Source organism: Fragaria vesca, linkage group LG1 (assembly GCF_000184155.1).
Source record: "Fragaria vesca subsp. vesca linkage group LG1, FraVesHawaii_1.0, whole genome shotgun sequence".
In the NCBI taxonomy this organism is placed as follows: domain Eukaryota; kingdom Viridiplantae; phylum Streptophyta; class Magnoliopsida; order Rosales; family Rosaceae; genus Fragaria; species Fragaria vesca.
In genome coordinates this window covers 3,018,596-3,036,194 of record NC_020491.1, presented here as the reverse complement: position 1 = coordinate 3,036,194, position 17,599 = coordinate 3,018,596, and the positions used below count along the sequence as shown (strand labels likewise).

General features: G+C 38.4%; 5 protein-coding genes across 6 annotated transcripts; 4 read left to right on the top strand and 1 right to left on the bottom strand.

The window, feature by feature from the left end:
- The first annotated feature begins 2,211 nt into the window (after positions 1-2,211).
- Positions 2,212-4,815, top strand: LOC101290982. 2 transcript variants are annotated; one of them, XM_004287252.1, is made up of 3 exons: positions 2,212-2,558; positions 2,735-2,818; positions 3,721-4,815. In XM_004287252.1, the coding sequence occupies exons 2-3, from the start codon at positions 2,747-2,749 to the stop codon at positions 4,489-4,491; spliced, it is 843 nt and encodes a 280-aa protein (XP_004287300.1). In that variant the 5' UTR covers positions 2,212-2,558; positions 2,735-2,746; the 3' UTR covers positions 4,492-4,815. The 2 variants fall into 2 exon arrangements, with proteins under 2 accessions (XP_004287300.1, XP_004287299.1); XM_004287251.1 differs by having other exon boundaries at positions 2,431-2,634.
- Positions 4,816-5,769: 954 nt separating this feature from the next.
- LOC101296428 lies at positions 5,770-6,400 on the top strand. The gene is made up of 2 exons (XM_004288751.1): positions 5,770-6,190; positions 6,281-6,400. The coding sequence occupies exons 1-2, from the start codon at positions 5,770-5,772 to the stop codon at positions 6,349-6,351; spliced, it is 492 nt and encodes a 163-aa protein (XP_004288799.1). The 3' UTR covers positions 6,352-6,400.
- Positions 6,401-9,643: 3,243 nt separating this feature from the next.
- Positions 9,644-11,387, bottom strand: LOC101290691 (thylakoid lumenal 16.5 kDa protein, chloroplastic-like). Its single transcript, XM_004287250.1, has 4 exons — positions 10,979-11,387; positions 10,526-10,656; positions 10,245-10,317; positions 9,644-10,005 (listed from the first exon to the last, which is right to left on the bottom strand). The coding sequence occupies exons 1-4, from the start codon at positions 11,313-11,315 to the stop codon at positions 9,896-9,898; spliced, it is 651 nt and encodes a 216-aa protein (XP_004287298.1). The 5' UTR covers positions 11,316-11,387; the 3' UTR covers positions 9,644-9,895.
- A 164-nt stretch (positions 11,388-11,551) lies between these two features.
- LOC101296145 (F-box/kelch-repeat protein At3g06240-like) lies at positions 11,552-13,647 on the top strand. Its single transcript, XM_004288750.1, has 3 exons — positions 11,552-11,659; positions 11,863-12,788; positions 13,108-13,647. Exons 1-3 carry the CDS (start codon positions 11,552-11,554, stop codon positions 13,361-13,363), a joined length of 1,290 nt encoding a protein of 429 aa, XP_004288798.1. The 3' UTR covers positions 13,364-13,647.
- Positions 13,648-13,669: 22 nt separating this feature from the next.
- Positions 13,670-14,134, top strand: LOC101295859 (F-box protein At3g07870-like). The gene has a single exon (XM_004288749.1). The coding sequence runs from the start codon at positions 13,670-13,672 to the stop codon at positions 14,132-14,134; it is 465 nt and encodes a 154-aa protein (XP_004288797.1).
- The last annotated feature ends 3,465 nt before the right edge of the window (positions 14,135-17,599 follow it).

Genomic DNA, 17,599 nt, shown 5'->3' with positions numbered 1-17,599 from the left:
TTGGCTAACACTCTTAACAGATCTACCAGTACTGACATCCACTATTGCTTCTACTTGAGCGATCATTTTCCAACTTAACCATCCGATTGCTATGTACATATTATGATTAGGCCCCCTACGTGCATCTGTAAACTTCCATCTCCAAAGAGATTCATTGCTTACACACAAGGAACAAGGTCCAAAACCCCAGTCTCCTTCTTTGACTCTTCAAAGTTTACAGAAGGCTCTGATCTATTCTGCAAACGACCAAACATGGGCAATTGGGCATCTTCTGCTTGCCTGCTCCTTACATGTTTGACAACGAAACGAAATTTTCTCAATGATTTGAAGGGTCGGAGGTCTGGCTATGAATCAAGCAAGTTAGATACATAACAAGAGTATTAGTACTCGTACAAAGGGGACCTACGTTCAAAGCAAAGAGTTAATACACACACGGCTGGGCACCCAGAAATAGCTAGACCAAAAAGCAGTACATGCGGGCAAGCTAGTACATTTTCATAAAAAAACAATGTATACCCAACTCCATCTCTGATCGATCTGTAATGATCAAACTGAGAAGTAGTACCCTCAGAAAACTGCAACGCCGTGTAGTCGATCAAGTTTTCAGAGAAGCCATGAAAACCCAGCTAGCCATGCTCTTCATGTGAAACCTCTCATGCAATGCTGTTTGAGATGGTATAAGCATGGATATTTCATATACATGCATGATACATGAGCGAGCATAATGATGAGGACGATGGTGGCGGTGGCGGTGGTGGTGGTAGACTGGTGGGTCTCACTGTGGGTGGCAGAGAGCGACTGCTCAGTTCAAACAGATGTGAAGCTAAGAAAAAAAAAAAAAACTTGACCTAATTAATTTCCCTAAAGAAGAAGATACTGTACATGTACGTACGGCCTATCTGATTGAGTGCATATACGGAATGGGCTAGCCCTATTACTATATAGAGATGTGCAAGACTGCAAGCAGCTAGTTTTTCATTTAGCTTACCATGCAGTCAAAAATTAATTAAGATCAAGAAACTCATATATTAGCTTAATTTTTAAGGTTAAAGTCTCAGTGAAAGTAAATAATGTAGCTAACAGTGGGTACCATATACGTATATCTCCGCCAACACGTACAGTTGATGAGGCTAACAATGCACATGTCTCATGTCATATCCCTCTTACTCTATCAAATCGTGAGATTATAACACGAGAGAATTTCAATAAAATTGAGCTTTTATTAGGTTGAGAATTTGGAATTCTTTTTTTTTTCTTTGCAAGAAATAGGTCTATCACTCATATGATGAGTTCATTTTACAGGTGACTAGCTGTTTGTTGTGAGCAATAAATTGCTGGTCTAATAGGGATTCAAATGTCATGCATTGTTACTCTAGTAGCAGAAAGCTAGACCTTCAAGCTTCTCTTGCCCCCCATCTGAAAATAGATGGATCGTAATTTATCATTCGACTCTTTAATTCGTAGCCCAGGCTCCCGTCTCATTCTTCCAGCCCACTGGCCCAAACTTTATTGGTTAATTTCAAACATTTCATTATCATTTATCAATGTCAGCATATTTATTATTTTTCGTCCAAACATTAACAGTGACTGGTGGGCACTGCCAAATAAATAATATAACCAATAAACACAGCTCTTGCCTTTTGCTAGTTATGAAGAATTGAAAATTATTTCTTGTATTTTCGGGATTTTTTATTTTTTTTGTGTGAAATTTGTTTAATATTAGTATCGTAGGGGAAAAAGAAATGGGAATATTGTCTTGTAGCCGCTCCATCTGGATAAGGTAGGCGGTTTTGGATAATCTGAATTTTGTAACTATTACATGGTGAGATGGACCAAAGTCCATACCACCAAAGGTCCTGGTACTTGGTCTCAAAATTTTATAATAAAGCAAATCTAGTGGAGTTGATGTCACAACATCTTTATACAAGTCTATTGAACAATCATATGTAGGAATCAGACCCATCAATATAACAAATAAAGTTTTGTTATCTAAAATACATTCGGTGTTGAATTAAGTTACAAAATATTACATCAGATTATATCAAACAATAACACGTTCATAAATCTCAAAATTATACACAAGACGAGAATTGATAGGACGTCACACAAAACTTGATGTCTTGACCGCCCTATCCCCCTCTCCACTCTAGTCGAAACAAAAGATATGATTTTCGATTTTAACTCTATAAGAGAGAAATTTTGAAATTCAAACACAAGCTCCATGGCTCTCTCACTCACCCTTTACCATACTGATTGTATGGTTGTGAATCCAAACCAAATCGAGAAGCCCAAAACCTCAAGCGTCACAAGCCTCTGCCGGTGACTCACAGCCACCTAAAGTCAAACCCAACTAATTATATGCGACACAGTCCCTGTCCTTTATCAAGGACACATGTCACCTCCACAAAGCACCTTGACGGTTCAAAAATACCCAGCACCAGAATCACACAGACCAAAGCTCCTCTCGAACTACCTGGGTTTTGGAGAGAGAAAAACAAAGCACAAATGCTCTGATTCACCAACGTGTCTGTTTCAGTTGGCCTTTGCTCATATTTAGAGTACCCTCTTTTCCTCTTCCCCCAAATCCAAACCCTTTTTTTGTGATTAATTTTTTTTTTTATTCCCAAGAGCAAAGTAAGAAGCTTTATTACTCTGTTTCTTAAAGTTTCAATTTTTATTTTTTGGGTTAAATTGAATTGAAGTTGTTTGGTTTGATTGGATTGGAATTTGGTAGGTGAAAAGTGGAATGACAAGGTCAGTGGAGAAGGAGGAGGTTGTGTCCATGGAGTTACCAGCTCCTTCGGGTTGGATTAAGAAGGTGATTTTGCTTCCTCTCTGTTCTGTTGAATTTTGGGGCTTTTCAAATGTTGAATTTAATTGGTAGTTTTTTTTAGTGCAATTCGTGTTTGTTTGATGAAATATCACTAGGGTTTGTTTTGATTTTGTTTTTTTTTTTATGGATTATATGGTGGAATTTGATGATATGATGAGTTGTGGTGTATTTAGGGTTTGTGGTGTTTTTTCAAATTGAGTTGAATTTTCAGTAATTGTGCTATTGTTGGGTTTTTTTTGTATGTGTTCAATTAGATCAACAAGTGTTTGTCTTGAAAGGTTTATGTGGAAAACGCATAGTTTCGGTTATGTATTGGACTCTGCTTTGTGCATGGTTTTCTGCATTGTGCATATCTGGTGAACTGAATACTTCTATGATGGAGTTCATTTTGAAGTGTGGATTTTTAATAAGTTGGGATTTGCAGGTTCTGTGATTTCAATTGTGGATAGTCTTTTACAGAATACTATTTCTGATTTATCTCATATGAAGTTTTGGGATTGGGTTAGTTGGCAGTAGTGTTGCAAAATTAGAGATGTTATCTGATATATTAGTGATACTAGAGTCTTGATTTGGGATAGTACCAGGCTTGAACTATAAGGTCTTTGTGTATTGATTTTTAGAAGTTTCACGCACATTGAACTCTTGAGAAGTTGAGAGTAGGCTTAATATCTGCTAGTAAGGCCAAATAAATCTTGTTCCATTTCCAAAGAACCTGTCATGATTTTAATTGAGGTCAGAAAGTCTTTCAGGAATCTACAATCTTATACTCCTCGCAACACTTTATTAATGTTTTTCCCCAACAGTGCATACTGTTTGATTATTCAATATCTTTCTGCTAGTGTGTTACGTAATATAACAAGTCTGTGCTGGTCTCTGTCCATATGCAGTTTGTGCCCAAGCAAAGTGGAACTCCTAAGAAAAATGAGATCATATTTACGGCTCCAACTGGAGAGGAGATCTCTAACAAAAGACAGCTGGAACAATACCTGAAGGCACACCCTGGTGGCCCTGCAGCATCAGAGTTTGATTGGGGCACTGGTGAGACCCCAAGGAGATCGGCTAGGATTAGTGAGAAGGTCAAGGCAACTCCATCCCCAGAAAGTGATCCCCCGAAGAAGCGAAGCAAAAAAACATCAGCTTCGAAGAAGGATAGCAAAGAAAAGGAAGCTGTTCCTGAAGGAACTGAGGAGACAAAAGTTAATGATGTGCAAGATGCTGATAAAGCTCTGAAGGATAACGACACTGAGATGGAAAAGGCTGATGTGAAGGAAAACCAAGATGAGGATAAAGTACAAGATGCAGGAGAGGGCAAGGAAGCTACTGAAGAAACTAAAGTTGAGAATGAACCCAAAATACCTGATGAAGGTGACAAGGGCAAGGAAACTACTGAAGTTGATGAAGGAACCAATGATGGGAAGGAAGTTGAGGAAGTGACCGGGGATCAGAGGAAAGCAGACATAGCTACTGGACCTGAAGACAAAATTGAAGGAGAAGGAGAGGAAAAAGAAAAACATAAAGAAACTGAAACTAAGGAGAAAGAAGCAACACAAGGGAAGGATGAGGAACATAAGAGTTCAGGTGTTCATGAGTCGGGCACGAAGATTGAAGCAGAAGTGACTGAAAATGGCAGCAACGGCAATGAGGCTGTGAAGGTTTAGCTTTGATGGCTTGCTAAATCCGATTTCTCTTCCGTCTTTCTGACCCCCTCCACATTTCTCTGAATATCTTTAGTTTCAGTGTTGTTAATTTTAGCTATCTGATTGTTCATTGAAACACCCGACAATAGATCATTAGATTAGGCTGTACCATGTACCATCCTTCTTTGTGTATTAGAGAGATTACCATCCTTCGTTGTGTATTAGATAATATGTAGTTGGCAGGGACCTCTGTAACATTATGTAAAATACTGGTGATGTAATACTGTTATGCAGTGATATTAATAAGGTGGTTGACTCCACAATCTCTTGATTCTCTTGGGATGTAAATGAGCTTCATCCTTTCAAGCCTTTGAATTTATGTAGTGCTGTACATGTTTTTATCTTTAGGGTTGCTGTATCACTTGAAAGTTTCTCAAACACAAATGACATGAATGAATATACTATATCCCTCATGCAGATCTTGATTGCAAGGTAATGCTAGCTCAGATAGAAATAAAACAGTGTGATGATTGGAAAGCTCGTAGTATAGATACACTAGTGTTCGTATTCAGTTCTCCTCGAACAAAAGAAAATGACTGTGAAGTACTGAGTCGTTTGATTAGGTACGTCTTCAATCTGAACAATTTTGATTCACCTGAACCAATCGTCAATCAATAAAAAGAAGAAAAGAAGGAAGGTTAAACGCTGTAATTTGCTAGCCAATATTATCAAGCTAGCTAATTGGATGGTTAACTATCAAGCTAGGTAACTTGCAATCCAATCCATCAATTTACACGTAATCTGTAATTTCATGTTATACAACACCAAAAATATATATCTTATTCATGTCAATCAATTGAAAAATCAATTATATCTAGCTAATTGAATGAATCTTCAATTAATAGATCAGATTGGTGGTTTGCATTGATCACTACTGTATGTACATGATGCATGTTTTATGATTTGTTCATAATCATCAGTTCTTGCATGGAATATTAATGGAATCATTCTGTACGTAGCAAGGTTTGATTAGTATACTTGATAAATTTCCAGCCAAGGATGTAGTACTGTCAATCTTATCTAACTAATAAATCATCAATTATGTGCTCATTTTCACTATATACGAATCATTTACAATCATGACTCAAATATTTTCCTCTAAACTTCCATACATGGACAAAGAAGCCTAGAAAATGCTCTATAAATACCGGGCTATGCGTTCAACATGGATCATAACCAAAGTTGATAGCTAAAGATCAAGAGAGAGAGAGAGAGAGAGAGGTAGAATAGTAGTTAGCCATGGCATTCACAACATACAGTAGGGTTTCCATGATGATGCTACTAGCACTACTCGTGCTAGCAACAACAACTCTTGCTCGTAAGGAAGGTGATGACCATGAAACGCCTCCCATTCAATCTCTTCCATCGTCAGAAGGTTCGGGTTCTGATCAGCAGGAGGATGTTGTTGACATAGGTCTGTGTGCCATCCAATGTGCTGCTAGGTGCCTTGGTGGTAAGGCTAAGGCATCCATGATAGCATCACCTAATAAGTTTAGCTTTCGCAAAATCTGGGGAAAAATTAACTTCCATAAGGCGATTTGTGTTAGTAAGTGCATGGTCGAGTGCGCCATTGACAATGCGAATGTGAAGCCGGAGCTCTATCATTGTACTCTTGGATGTACTTATATGTCTGCTGCTAAAACAAAATTAACTAGTTCAGGTACGTATTGCAATTTCATTCTACTTTGGGATGTATAGAATTATTGGTCATTCTAAAGTTAAGTTTTTGATACATTTATGCTGTATGCAGATGCAGATGCAGATGCTCATACAGCTGAGAACAACTGCTACAACAAGTGCTCGGAGAGCTATCAAGGTTGAAAACTTTGGAGATCCAGTAGTATAGTCGATCAAGCAACTAGTTTGAATTGTTCCGTTTCAGAAAATAAATAGTTTGTTACAATAAGTATTAGTGACAAACGTGATCTAGTTTGATGTTTTGTATTTAGCTTTGGTGGTGTTCGTCGTTGTTATGAATTGATCAATAATATTAATGTCATTAGTTCTAAACTTATATGTATTAATTGTCATGTCTAAATTAATGTTATTAATGATGTTCTCGCTCTCATCCCTGCTTGACATAAACGTACTCTGATCAGATAGATATGTTTGAAACCAACATCCCGAGCAGTTCTTACCCTTAATATTCATCAAAGAATGTGGAAGATGTTAGAAATCTAAACGATATGTGGTGTTATAAACTTTGGCCTTGGAGACGTGGTATTGTTATACAGTTACTTTGCTATGACTAAAATCCCTTAAAATCATAAAATGCTACAACATCCAAAGCAACAACCAGTAAAAGATCTCGTCGATTCTAAAGAGTATTACAGGATTTACAGCTGCCCTGGATGCCGAGTTTTGCAAATACTGGTGAGCAATGTATGCAAAAATGGGAAATTCCATGAGTTCAGTTCAAAAGAATGTATGAGAAAGGTGCACTCGTAATTAGTGAAATCTGCTGTAGCTGAAGCTCAACTGTGAGTACTGCTATTAACAGTTCTCTCGTAGAAAAATAAATTATGTGAAAGCAAGTAATTAATCCTCCGTCTGTTTAAAGTCCTTTGCAACTGCAAGACAGAAACTTACATTAGCCATATGAGCAAACGAAAAACCAGGTTTCAAGTTTCAACTGGCCAAGAAAAATTTGTTCAAAGATGAAAATTAAATCTAACTAAAGATGTTATCACACTAGGTGTGACGGAGAAACTGGTATTTCAAATCCACCTAATCTGGTTGCAACAATTGATTGAATGGGATGATTGTTGGATTGATTGAATTCAAATTTGGTAGGTGAAAAGTGGAATGGCAAGGTCAGTGTTGAAGGGGGAGGTTTTGTCCATGGAATTACCAGCTCCTTCGGGTTGGATTAAGACGGCGATTTTGCTTCCTCTTTGTTCTGTTGAATTTTAGAATTTTTCAAATGTTGAATTTAATTGGTGATCGATAACATGTTCAGATCAGTTGCCATTCAAGTGTTGATAGTATAGTTAAGTTAAATAGACACCGTTGTACATATACTGAAAGAAAGGCCATCGCCGACGGATCGCATGAAGTGAGAAATTGCATTATCAGCTATTCATATGGCTAGTCTTATTGGTTGCATTTTCTCTGTCTTAATACACACACACACAAGTGTTCTATTAAGTACAATCCTCGAATAAAAGAAATTATAGGCAAAATGACCGAAGTACATAGAGTAGGTAGTTAGATGCGTCTTCAATCTGAACAGACTTTTTTAATATACATACGTGTATAGCATACATCAAGCCGTGTGTCGTCCGATCGTCTTGAATTTTGAATTGTTACACGATTGGACAGCTCACGGCTTGATGTATGTTATACAAATGTATATCGCAACCGAACCTCAATCTGAACAAGTTAATTCGTCAAGGGATTTCTACATGGTTTGAGTGTTTGACAGTGACTTGAATACGTTTCTCATCCACCCGATCGTCAATCAATAGTAAAAAAGAAGGTTAAACACGGTAATTTGCTAGCCAACATTATCAAGCTAGCTAATTGAATGGTTAACTATCAAGCTAGCTAGGTAACTTGCAACCGAATCCATCAATTTACACCTGTAATTTGTAGTCTCATGATATCCATGTCAATCAATTGAAATATTATTCACAGAAGCATTGGCTGTCATATTATCTATCTAATTGATCGGAATCTTTAATTGATAGATCAAATTGGTGGTTCGCAATAATCACTACTGTATGTACATTATAAATGCAGGTATGTACATGAAGCATGTTTTTTACTTTGTTCAATCATCAGTTTTTGCATGGAATATTAATAGAATCATTCTGAACGTAGCAAGGTTTGATTGGTATACATGATAAATTTACATCCAAGGATGTAGTAATGTGATCTTATCCAACTAATAAATCCTCAATTATGTGCTCATTTTCATAAACTGACTCGTTTACAATCATGACTGAAATATTTTCTTGTTGTATTACCATACATGGACAAAGAAATCCTAGACCAGCAATGCTATATAAATACCGAGCTTTGTGTTCAAAATGGAACATCACCAAAGTTCATAGCTAGAGAATAGAGAGAGAGTGAGAGCTAAAGTCATAGATAGACATGGCATTCGCAACAAACAATAGGGTTTCCATCATCACGCTGCTAGCACTACTCGTGCTAGCAGCATCATCAGCAGCTTTTGCTCGTAGTGTAAGTGATGATCACGCATCGTCTCCCATTCAGTCAGAAGGTTCTGCTAAGCCGGAGGATATAGTCGACATAGGTCTATGTGCCATCGAGTGTGCTGGTAAGTGCCTTCATAAGAGATCCAGTTTGGGTAAGGCGTTTTGTATGGCCAAATGCTTGGTCAAGTGCAGCATTAACCAGGCGAATGTGAAGCCAGAGCTCTATCATTGTGCTCTTGGATGTGCATATAAATCTTCTGCTGAAACAACATTTTCTGGTTCAGGTATATATATTGCAATTTTCATTGTACTCTGAGAAGCTTTCCCATAAATTAAGTTTATGATATCCATGTTTGCTGAATGCAGATGCTCATGTAGATAACAACTATTTGGGTTCTTGCTACAACAAGTGCGAGGAGAGCTTTCAAGGTTGATAACTTTGGAGATCCAGTAGTAGTCGATAAAGCATGCAACTAGTTTGAATTGCTTCGTTTCAGAAAATAAATAATTTGTTACAATAAGTAGTAGTGACAAATGTGATCCAGTTTGATGTTTAGTATTTAGCTTTGGTAGTGTTCTTCTTTGCTATGAATTGATCAATAATATTAATGTTAATCGTTCTAAATTTATTGTCAATGTCTATATGCATGCATGTGTTATATATGATGTTCTCATCCCTATTTGACATAAACTCTGATCATATACTTATGTTTGAAACCAACATCCCAAGCAGTTCTTACCCTAATATTCATCGAAGACATGTGGAAGATGTTAGAAATCTAAACGATATGTGATGTTGTAAACTTTGTTCTTAGAGACATGGTATTACATACAGATAGCTTTTTTTTTTTTTTTGGATTGAATTACATACAGATAGTTTGCTATGACTAAATGACTAAAATCCCTTAAATCATAAAATGCTACAACATCCATAGCAACAACCAGTAAGAGATCTCGTCGATTCTAAAGAGTATTAATTACAGCTGCCCAGGATTCCGAGTTTTGCAAATACTGGTGAGCAATGTATTCAAAAATGGGAAATTCCACTAGTTCAGTTGAAAAAAATTTATGAGATTGATGCACTCGTAATTGGTAATGCTTAATGTAATCTGTTGTAGCTGAAGCTCAACTGAGACTGCTACTAACAGTTCTCCTGTCATAGAAAAAGAAAATCATGTGAAAGCAAGTAATCATCTGTCTGTTTAAAGTCCCTTAAGCTGGCCACCTAGCCCGGTTAGTGCTGTCCATTTCTCGATTGCAGTAGCAGACGACACAAAGGCAAGTTTGGAGGACTCTACATCATTCTTTGCAACTGCAAGGCAAAAGCTTACATAAGCCATATGAGCAAACGAAAACCAGGTTTCAACTAACCAAGTAAAAATTTGTTCAAAGATGCAAAATCTAACTGAAGATGCTATCATACTAGGTGTGACGGTGAAACAGGTGTTTCAAAGCCACCTAATCTGGCTGCAACATGGTCAAGTGCAGAATTTCATGGCACATCTCTAAGTACAAAGACATTGAATAAGTTTGCCTGATGGAGTAACAGACCTGATGATATCAACGAAGCGAGCGAGGAATTAAATGCATCCACCTCAGTCTGCTCTTCAGGACTAGAGCTCAGCTGTTGAGAAGGCACACAGAAAAGTCAGAAAGCTATACATTCATAATCGAACAGAACAAAAAACAAACAGAGATGATAGTTTTTTTTGATAAGAGATGATAGTTACTTATATTAAAAGTTTCATAATCTCTATGCCAATTCACGTTATTCATAAACAACACATTCGATCATAATTCAGGTGTACTAATCGTACAAGGTAAGGAAGGACCTTATTCAAAGCTACATTGGCCTTCTTAACCCAATCTTTATCCCCGAGAACAGAACTAGCTGTAGACCAGTCATTACCATCGAGGGCCTGGCCTACTTTGCTGAGCCTGAACACCAGTTCCTGCAGATCTCCTGCAACACATCATTTCATTCTTGTAAGGTTTGTGCGTATCACAAAACCATCATTGTGACTGAACTCCAGAAATCAGGTCAATACAATCAACTCCACATAGAACCATTGAATTACATACAATCACATAGTAATATAATGAAAAGAAATTTGATTAGAATGCATGCTTGAGATTTATAAGCGCAGACACTAAATTACTAAAGTCTGAAACTTTTGAATTGCTGATCTAATACCAAAATTTGTACCCAGAAATGATAGAATCATATCACTGATCATAACCCACAAGGCTACAATTCAATACAAGAAAAAGTAACAAAATTTGACCTGTTTCTTTTTTGGCAGAGCTGATGACTTGCTGTCTTTCAAGCCTCTTCTGCCTATCTTTCTTAACCTTCTCCAAAAGCTCCACATCATCATCAGCTTCTAGAATTGCTGCATTGGACTTAAACCACTCTCCTCCTCCAACCACTGAAATAACAAGGCTGGTGGCAAAGCTGATGCCCAGGCCTCTCTTGGTCACAACTGGACCTCCTGGTCCAGATGATGAAGAAGAAGAAGACTCACTCTGTGCTTTGCAAAAGCTCAATTGTCTCCTGGTACTAACTTTCTGGGCATAGATCAATGTTGTTGAAGAGAGGAAGGTGCTAGAGGCTGTGGCCATTTCTTCAAAGACAGATTGATTCTTTTCAGCTCAATTTTCTCTGCTATTTTTGGTGGGAAAATCCACAGCTATATTGGAAATGACACAATCTTTTTTTTTATTTTCATGATAAGGTTGCAGGGTCAGTCCTTCTCATCCAGTCAAATCTCTCCCCACTGCTCAGGGGTATTACAGTAATTTAACTCATCCCCATTTGACAAAATGCTCAGGGTTTTGGGGTTTAGCAGATAAACAGAATGGCCGACGCGGCAGTGAACCGGAAGCGAGAAATGGACCCCACCGGGGAGGCGAAACGACTGCGTTCCGACCTTGTCGAAAACGACGACGTCATTGCGGAGATACTGGTACGCCTGCCGGTGAAATCCCTAATAAGATTCCGGTGCGTATGCAAGTCATGGCGGGCTTTGATTTCCGCGCCCTATTTCGTCAACCGCCACCTCCGCCGCGTCACCACCGGCCTTAACAAGAACAGGTGCAACCTCCTCCTTCCCGGACCGGAACATCTCTCAAGTCTGTAGATTACGATAAGTTGTTGAAGTATTTCAAGATTGGTGATCTTCAATTTGATTATCCGGTGTTTGTGTTCCGAAATTTGGCGGAGCTACTGTTTGAGAGTAATGTAGGAGTCGATTTGAATGATTGGCCGGAGAATATCGTGCCGAAATACAGTATGCAAATCTATGGCAGTTGCAATGGTTTGATATGTGTTGAGCTTGATTATGTCAATATTTTAGTTTGGAACCCTTATACCGGAGAGTCTAAGCTGTTGCCGAAACCTAATGTTTGTAATGATGTTACAACTGACATGTATGGGTTCGGCTATGATTCCAGTAGTGGAGATTACAAGGTGGTTCGAGGTAGTTGGAGTAATGACGGTGGAAGTGTGGTTGAGGTATTTACTCTGAAGAGTGGCTTGTGGCGGCAGTGGTGCGTTGATTTTGTGTTGGATGGGCAGGGCTGCTTTTTGAATGGAGCGCTACATTGGGTGCAGCTTGAGTGGGAGGACTGGGAATACATAGTTGGTGCGAAGATAGTGTCGTTTGATTTGGCAGAGGAGAAGTTTGAGGAGATGGTGCAATGCCCTGATCCTGTTGCTGAGTGTGAGGAGTGTTACTGCTCTGTGGGAATTGGGGTGATTGAAGACTGTCTCACTGTTTGCATTGAGCCGAATGAGAGTGATTTGAGTATTTGGATGATGAAGGAGTATGGAGTGAAAGAGTCTTGGAATGAAGTTGTGAGCATATCGAGAGAGGCTTTACCTAAAGAGCTTAATTTAAGTTTGAGGCCTCTAAGCATATCAAAGGATGGTGAAGTTTTCTTGAATCTTAATAGAAATGTCTTCGCATTGTATAGTTCCAAAGATAAGAGATTCAAAGCTGTTGCTTTGACTCATCAGCATGTTGATTTTGATACAGCTATTTATGCAGAGAGTTTAGTCTCACCGGTGACAGGCCATCTTGCCAAACAGACATGGTAAGTCTTTCTTTCAGTGCTTTTTCCCCTGCTCAGCTTATGTCTTCTAAATCAATATTCAGTGATTACTTTGCCCACATTTGGTGAAAAGCGCAAACGATATTTGGTATGAGATTACTTTTAGGTTATGTTATGTTGTAATGTCGTTTCGTGGTTAATGCATTGCTAATACTTCTATGCCTTTGCCATTTTGGGACTTGAGCTTTGGATCTTGCTGCTACTATTCATGTGCACTCTTTCCGCTTTTTGTACTTTTAACCACATTAATACTTCCTTTATAATACTACTGGAAAATAAAGACTCCTTTTTGTTTTGTTAGGGAGCAGCATATTATGAGAAGGCACATGAACACCAACAGCTCCAAAATACTTCTCCCAATTCCTTTGTACTCTGTTGACTATGAAGCACTATTGAAGTATGTGAAGGAAGTCGATGTTCATTTAGCAAGCAAGTACTTTGACTATCCAATACTGATCCGTAATCTCAATCAACTATTCTCTGGTCATGCAACAAGCAGAGTTTTTCAGTGTGCAAATCTATGGTTCTTGCAATGGCTTGATATGCTTGGAGGTTGACTACAACAAAATCATTTGGTGGAACCCTTGTACTGGGGATTCCAAGCTGTTACCAGAAGCTACACGTTTTTATGATGATCAGTGTGCAAGGTATTACGGATTTGGCTATGATTCAACGAGTAGTGATTACAAGGTCATAAGGGGGTATTATGAACATAATCATGCAGCTAGTGAAGATGAAGCCATATTTGAGGTCTTTACACTAAAAACCGGTTCATGGAGGCAAGACCGTGGTTTTTTTGTGTGGTAGGGCAGGGGTACTAAGTAAATGATGCTGTACATTGGGTAGAGCATGAATATGAAGATATGGGTTATATAACTGCAGATTCAAAAATAGTGTCCTTTAATCTAAGGGAGGAGAAATTTCAGGAGGAAGTGCCATTCCCCAATCCCCCTCCTCGCAGCGGATACTATGAATCTGTTGAAATTGGGGCTATTGGAGGTTGTCTCTGTATCTGCTTTGAACCAATTGATAGTGGTTTTAGAATATGGGTAATGAAGGAATATGGGGTAAAAGAATCTTGGACTGAAGTCCTAAAGATTTCTCGAGAGGTTTTACCCAAAGATTACGTATTACAGTCGAGGCCTTTAAGTATTTTAGAAAATGGTGAAGTTCTTCTGAACCTTCATAACAATGTCTTGGCATTATATAACCCAAAGAGAAAAACATTCAGAACTGTTGTTCAGACTCATGACGATCAGTGGTTAAATACAGCTATTTATGTTGAGACTTTAGTTTCACCAGCAACTGGCTGTGGTGTGGGCATGTGAGACCAACATTGTAAGTGTTTTTGTCTGGTATGATTAAGATTTATGCCACATTTTTGTTGTCCCTGGTCATATTTTAGTTGTAGCCTAACCTTTTTTCTTCTTATACAATGATGGTTGTAGTAAATTTCAAATCGACTGGCTTTTCTTGTCATTACTTATGATTGTTCTAGAGTTGGTACTTATGATTGATAGTGTCCTATTAATTTGCTCAAACTGATTGTAAACTAATGGCTTGCAGGTCACGAGCCAGATCAGCTAGAGCGAGCAACTTAAATCAAATCCAGCATGCTAATTCCATCATGATCTTCACAGCCAGCAGCTACTCAAGAGGTGGAGGGAGGGGCAGAGGCTGCTCATTCCATTTTCATCTTCACAACCAGCATTACCGGAAAACCATCATCATATTTGCAGCAAGTTTTGTATCTCAAATCCATCATCAGCCTAGCAAGAGGAGATACATGTTAGGTTCAAAGGAATTGTAGGCTATGATTACTGACTTTTGCAGCTCCCTTTTGTACTTGATGTGGTTAGTTATGTAGAGTTTGGAAGATGCCTTTCGGTTAGTTTGAACACAATTCATGACATTATTCATCAGGTTCCTAAGTTCCTTTCTGAACCTCTAGTTACAACTCTTCTCAAATTTCTGAAACATAATTCTAATCAAAGATCGTGTTGCCTTAATGAGATTCTGATACCACGAAAATTGTAGAAACACTGTTGCATAGTTCATTTGTAAAGTATTAACATACTGTTCACACAATCAAAAAAGAATGCTGAATCATTTCCTTGTTGTAATTAAACTAGTACAAAGATTGAAAAGGATAGCCATGGCCATGCTGAGACTATTAACGAGTCCAATGGATACAGTCGATGGCAAAGTAGATTCCCAAACGTGGATCATAGCAGTTGGGTGTGCCTAAAGTAACTTTCTTCTCTGTTTATATAAATCAAAGAATTAAATTCAGTTTACCCCCCTGTGGTTTAGAGCTAAAATCATGTTAGTCTCTAAACTTTCAATTTTATCAGATTACCCCCTGAAGTTTTATTTTTTTGTCTGCCGTCTCATTCCGTCTCATTAAGACGTTAAATCCTAACATACTGTTTGAAATTTGATGACGTGTGTGGGGGTTGAGAAGCTAAATTACCAGCTTAACCTTGTTGGTTGTTTTCCCTCCTTTTTTATTCTTTGTTTCCCTCTCGGTTAACCCTAAAAGTTTTGCACAGTTCCCCATTTCAGATCTAAACGACTAAAAACCCACCCTCTAACTAGAACCCACCCGACCACCTTTTATTCAAAACCCATCTTCTAACCAAAACACCAAAACCTTGAACCCAAGCACTGAACTAAGACACTTAAACCCAGAACTGAGATACCTCGATGGAGGACGATGATTGGATACCGCGAGAGGAAGACGCAGGAGAAGAGCTTCCAAATTACAGTGAGTTTTGGGAATTTTATATGGGTATAAAGTTTCAATTGGAGGTTCTATTTTAGAGATTATGATTTCTAACTGAGGTTTTGGTTTCTGGGATTAGGGTTTCTCCTCTCGCTAGAGGACCGATTGGAGATTTCAACCGTACATAATGGCTTAGACTCGTGTTTATGAACTGAAATAAGGGCTGGGTTTTCATAATTTATTGATTTCTTGTATGTTTGTGTTTATGATGATGAATAAAGTATTGAAGATATTGAAGAAAGTTGTTGGGTATTAAGTTTAGAGATTTAAATATGGTTGTAGAGATCGTGCATTATTTTGGGTTTTGAGTAAACAACCATCTAAAGAGTTCTAGTTGTTTGTTTATTGTTTTGCTTGAAAAGATCTTCCGTGCTAGCTATTCATGCATTAAACATTACATTTGATTGGACTTTGAGTTTGTGATATGCAGGTCTACCAGATTATTTTACGGTCCAAATGAATCATGGAGGTTATATTAAGGACAACCAGTATGTAGGTGGGAAGATAAACTATTACGATTATGTTGACAAGGATAGGATGTCATTGGTTGAAGTTGACTCAATGGTAAGGGGATTGAACCAAAACTATGGCGGGATGAGAATAAACTATTGGTATAAGATAGGTGACAATGGTTTAACGAAGCTTGAGACTGACTTGGATGCAGTTAGAATGTGTCGTTGTGTTCCACAGGATAGGCTTGTCACCATATACCTGGACCACTTGCAGCTTGATCCTGAATATGTGGAGTTCAGTGATGATGATGATGAACTGTTTATGGAAGATGACTTCCATGAGTTTGCGTTTAGTCAGGCTGGGTCTAGTGCAGTTGTTATTGAGGAGCTACCAGATTCTCCAAAGAGGCAGCCAAGTGTAGTAACCAATGATGTACTTGACTTACCAAAGAATGATACCCCAAAGAAGCAGCCAAAGAAAGCATTTGGAATAGTCATAAGGGAGCCAGAATGGCATGATGTAGTTCCCACTCAAGTAAGTATAGCTCTAGTGCATGACCCGAAGGACAAAGGAAAGAACAAAGTTGATGAAGTTATTGCTGCTACTAAGTTCGATGACCAACAAAATCTTATGGATGTGCCCGGCTATGATGAACCAAGGAACTCAAGATCAAGAAGTTTACTCCCAAACGATTATGAAGAGGGCCTATGGTTTGAGAACAGTTCCGAAGATGAAGACTATGCTCCTGAGTTTGACAAGGATGACTATAATGATTATGGTGTTGATGATGACTGGCTGGGTGGTATGGAGATTGAGTTTAATGAGACAGGAAAGTGAATTGGAGGAGGTGGCCAAGGATCTAAGGGTGGATTAGATGGCCACGGGTCAAGTGCTAGTATGGATCATGATAAAGATATGCTTTTTAAGGACAATGAGCAACTTTATGGAGCTATTGATTCTGATGAAGAATGTATTGGGTATGAAGTCAATTCTGATGGAGAGGAAGAAGGAGATGGGTACCCTGAGTTCAACCCGAAGACTGATATGTTTAATCCCCAATTCTGCAATGGTATGAAGTTTGCAACTGCAAAGATTTTAAGAGCTGCTGTTAGAGAGAGAGCAATTCAGAAAGGGTGGGAACCTTCTTTTTACAAAACTGACAGCTGGCGAGTTGATGTGATCTGCAAAGCTCAAAATTGTCCATTTGAGCTATATGCCTCTAAGATGCAGCATGAAAGCACATTGCAAATCAAGAGATACAACGGGAAACACACATGTGCAAGAGTGAATGTAAACAGTAGTGTTAGGGTACCTTACCTAATAGAGAAGTTCAGCGAGCAAATTAAGTTAAACCCAGGTTGGGACACAGGTACAATGTTATGCCGTACGCGTTAACTTAATCTTTTCTGTTCTCTTTGTTTGTTTTTTTTTTTTTTTTTGGCTGTCATCCATTGAATGAGTTTAAACCTATTTTTTGTTTTGCAGAAGCACTCCGACAACAAATGCAGAGGGAAGTGAAGGCAAAATGTCTTACCAGCAGGCATACCGTACTAAG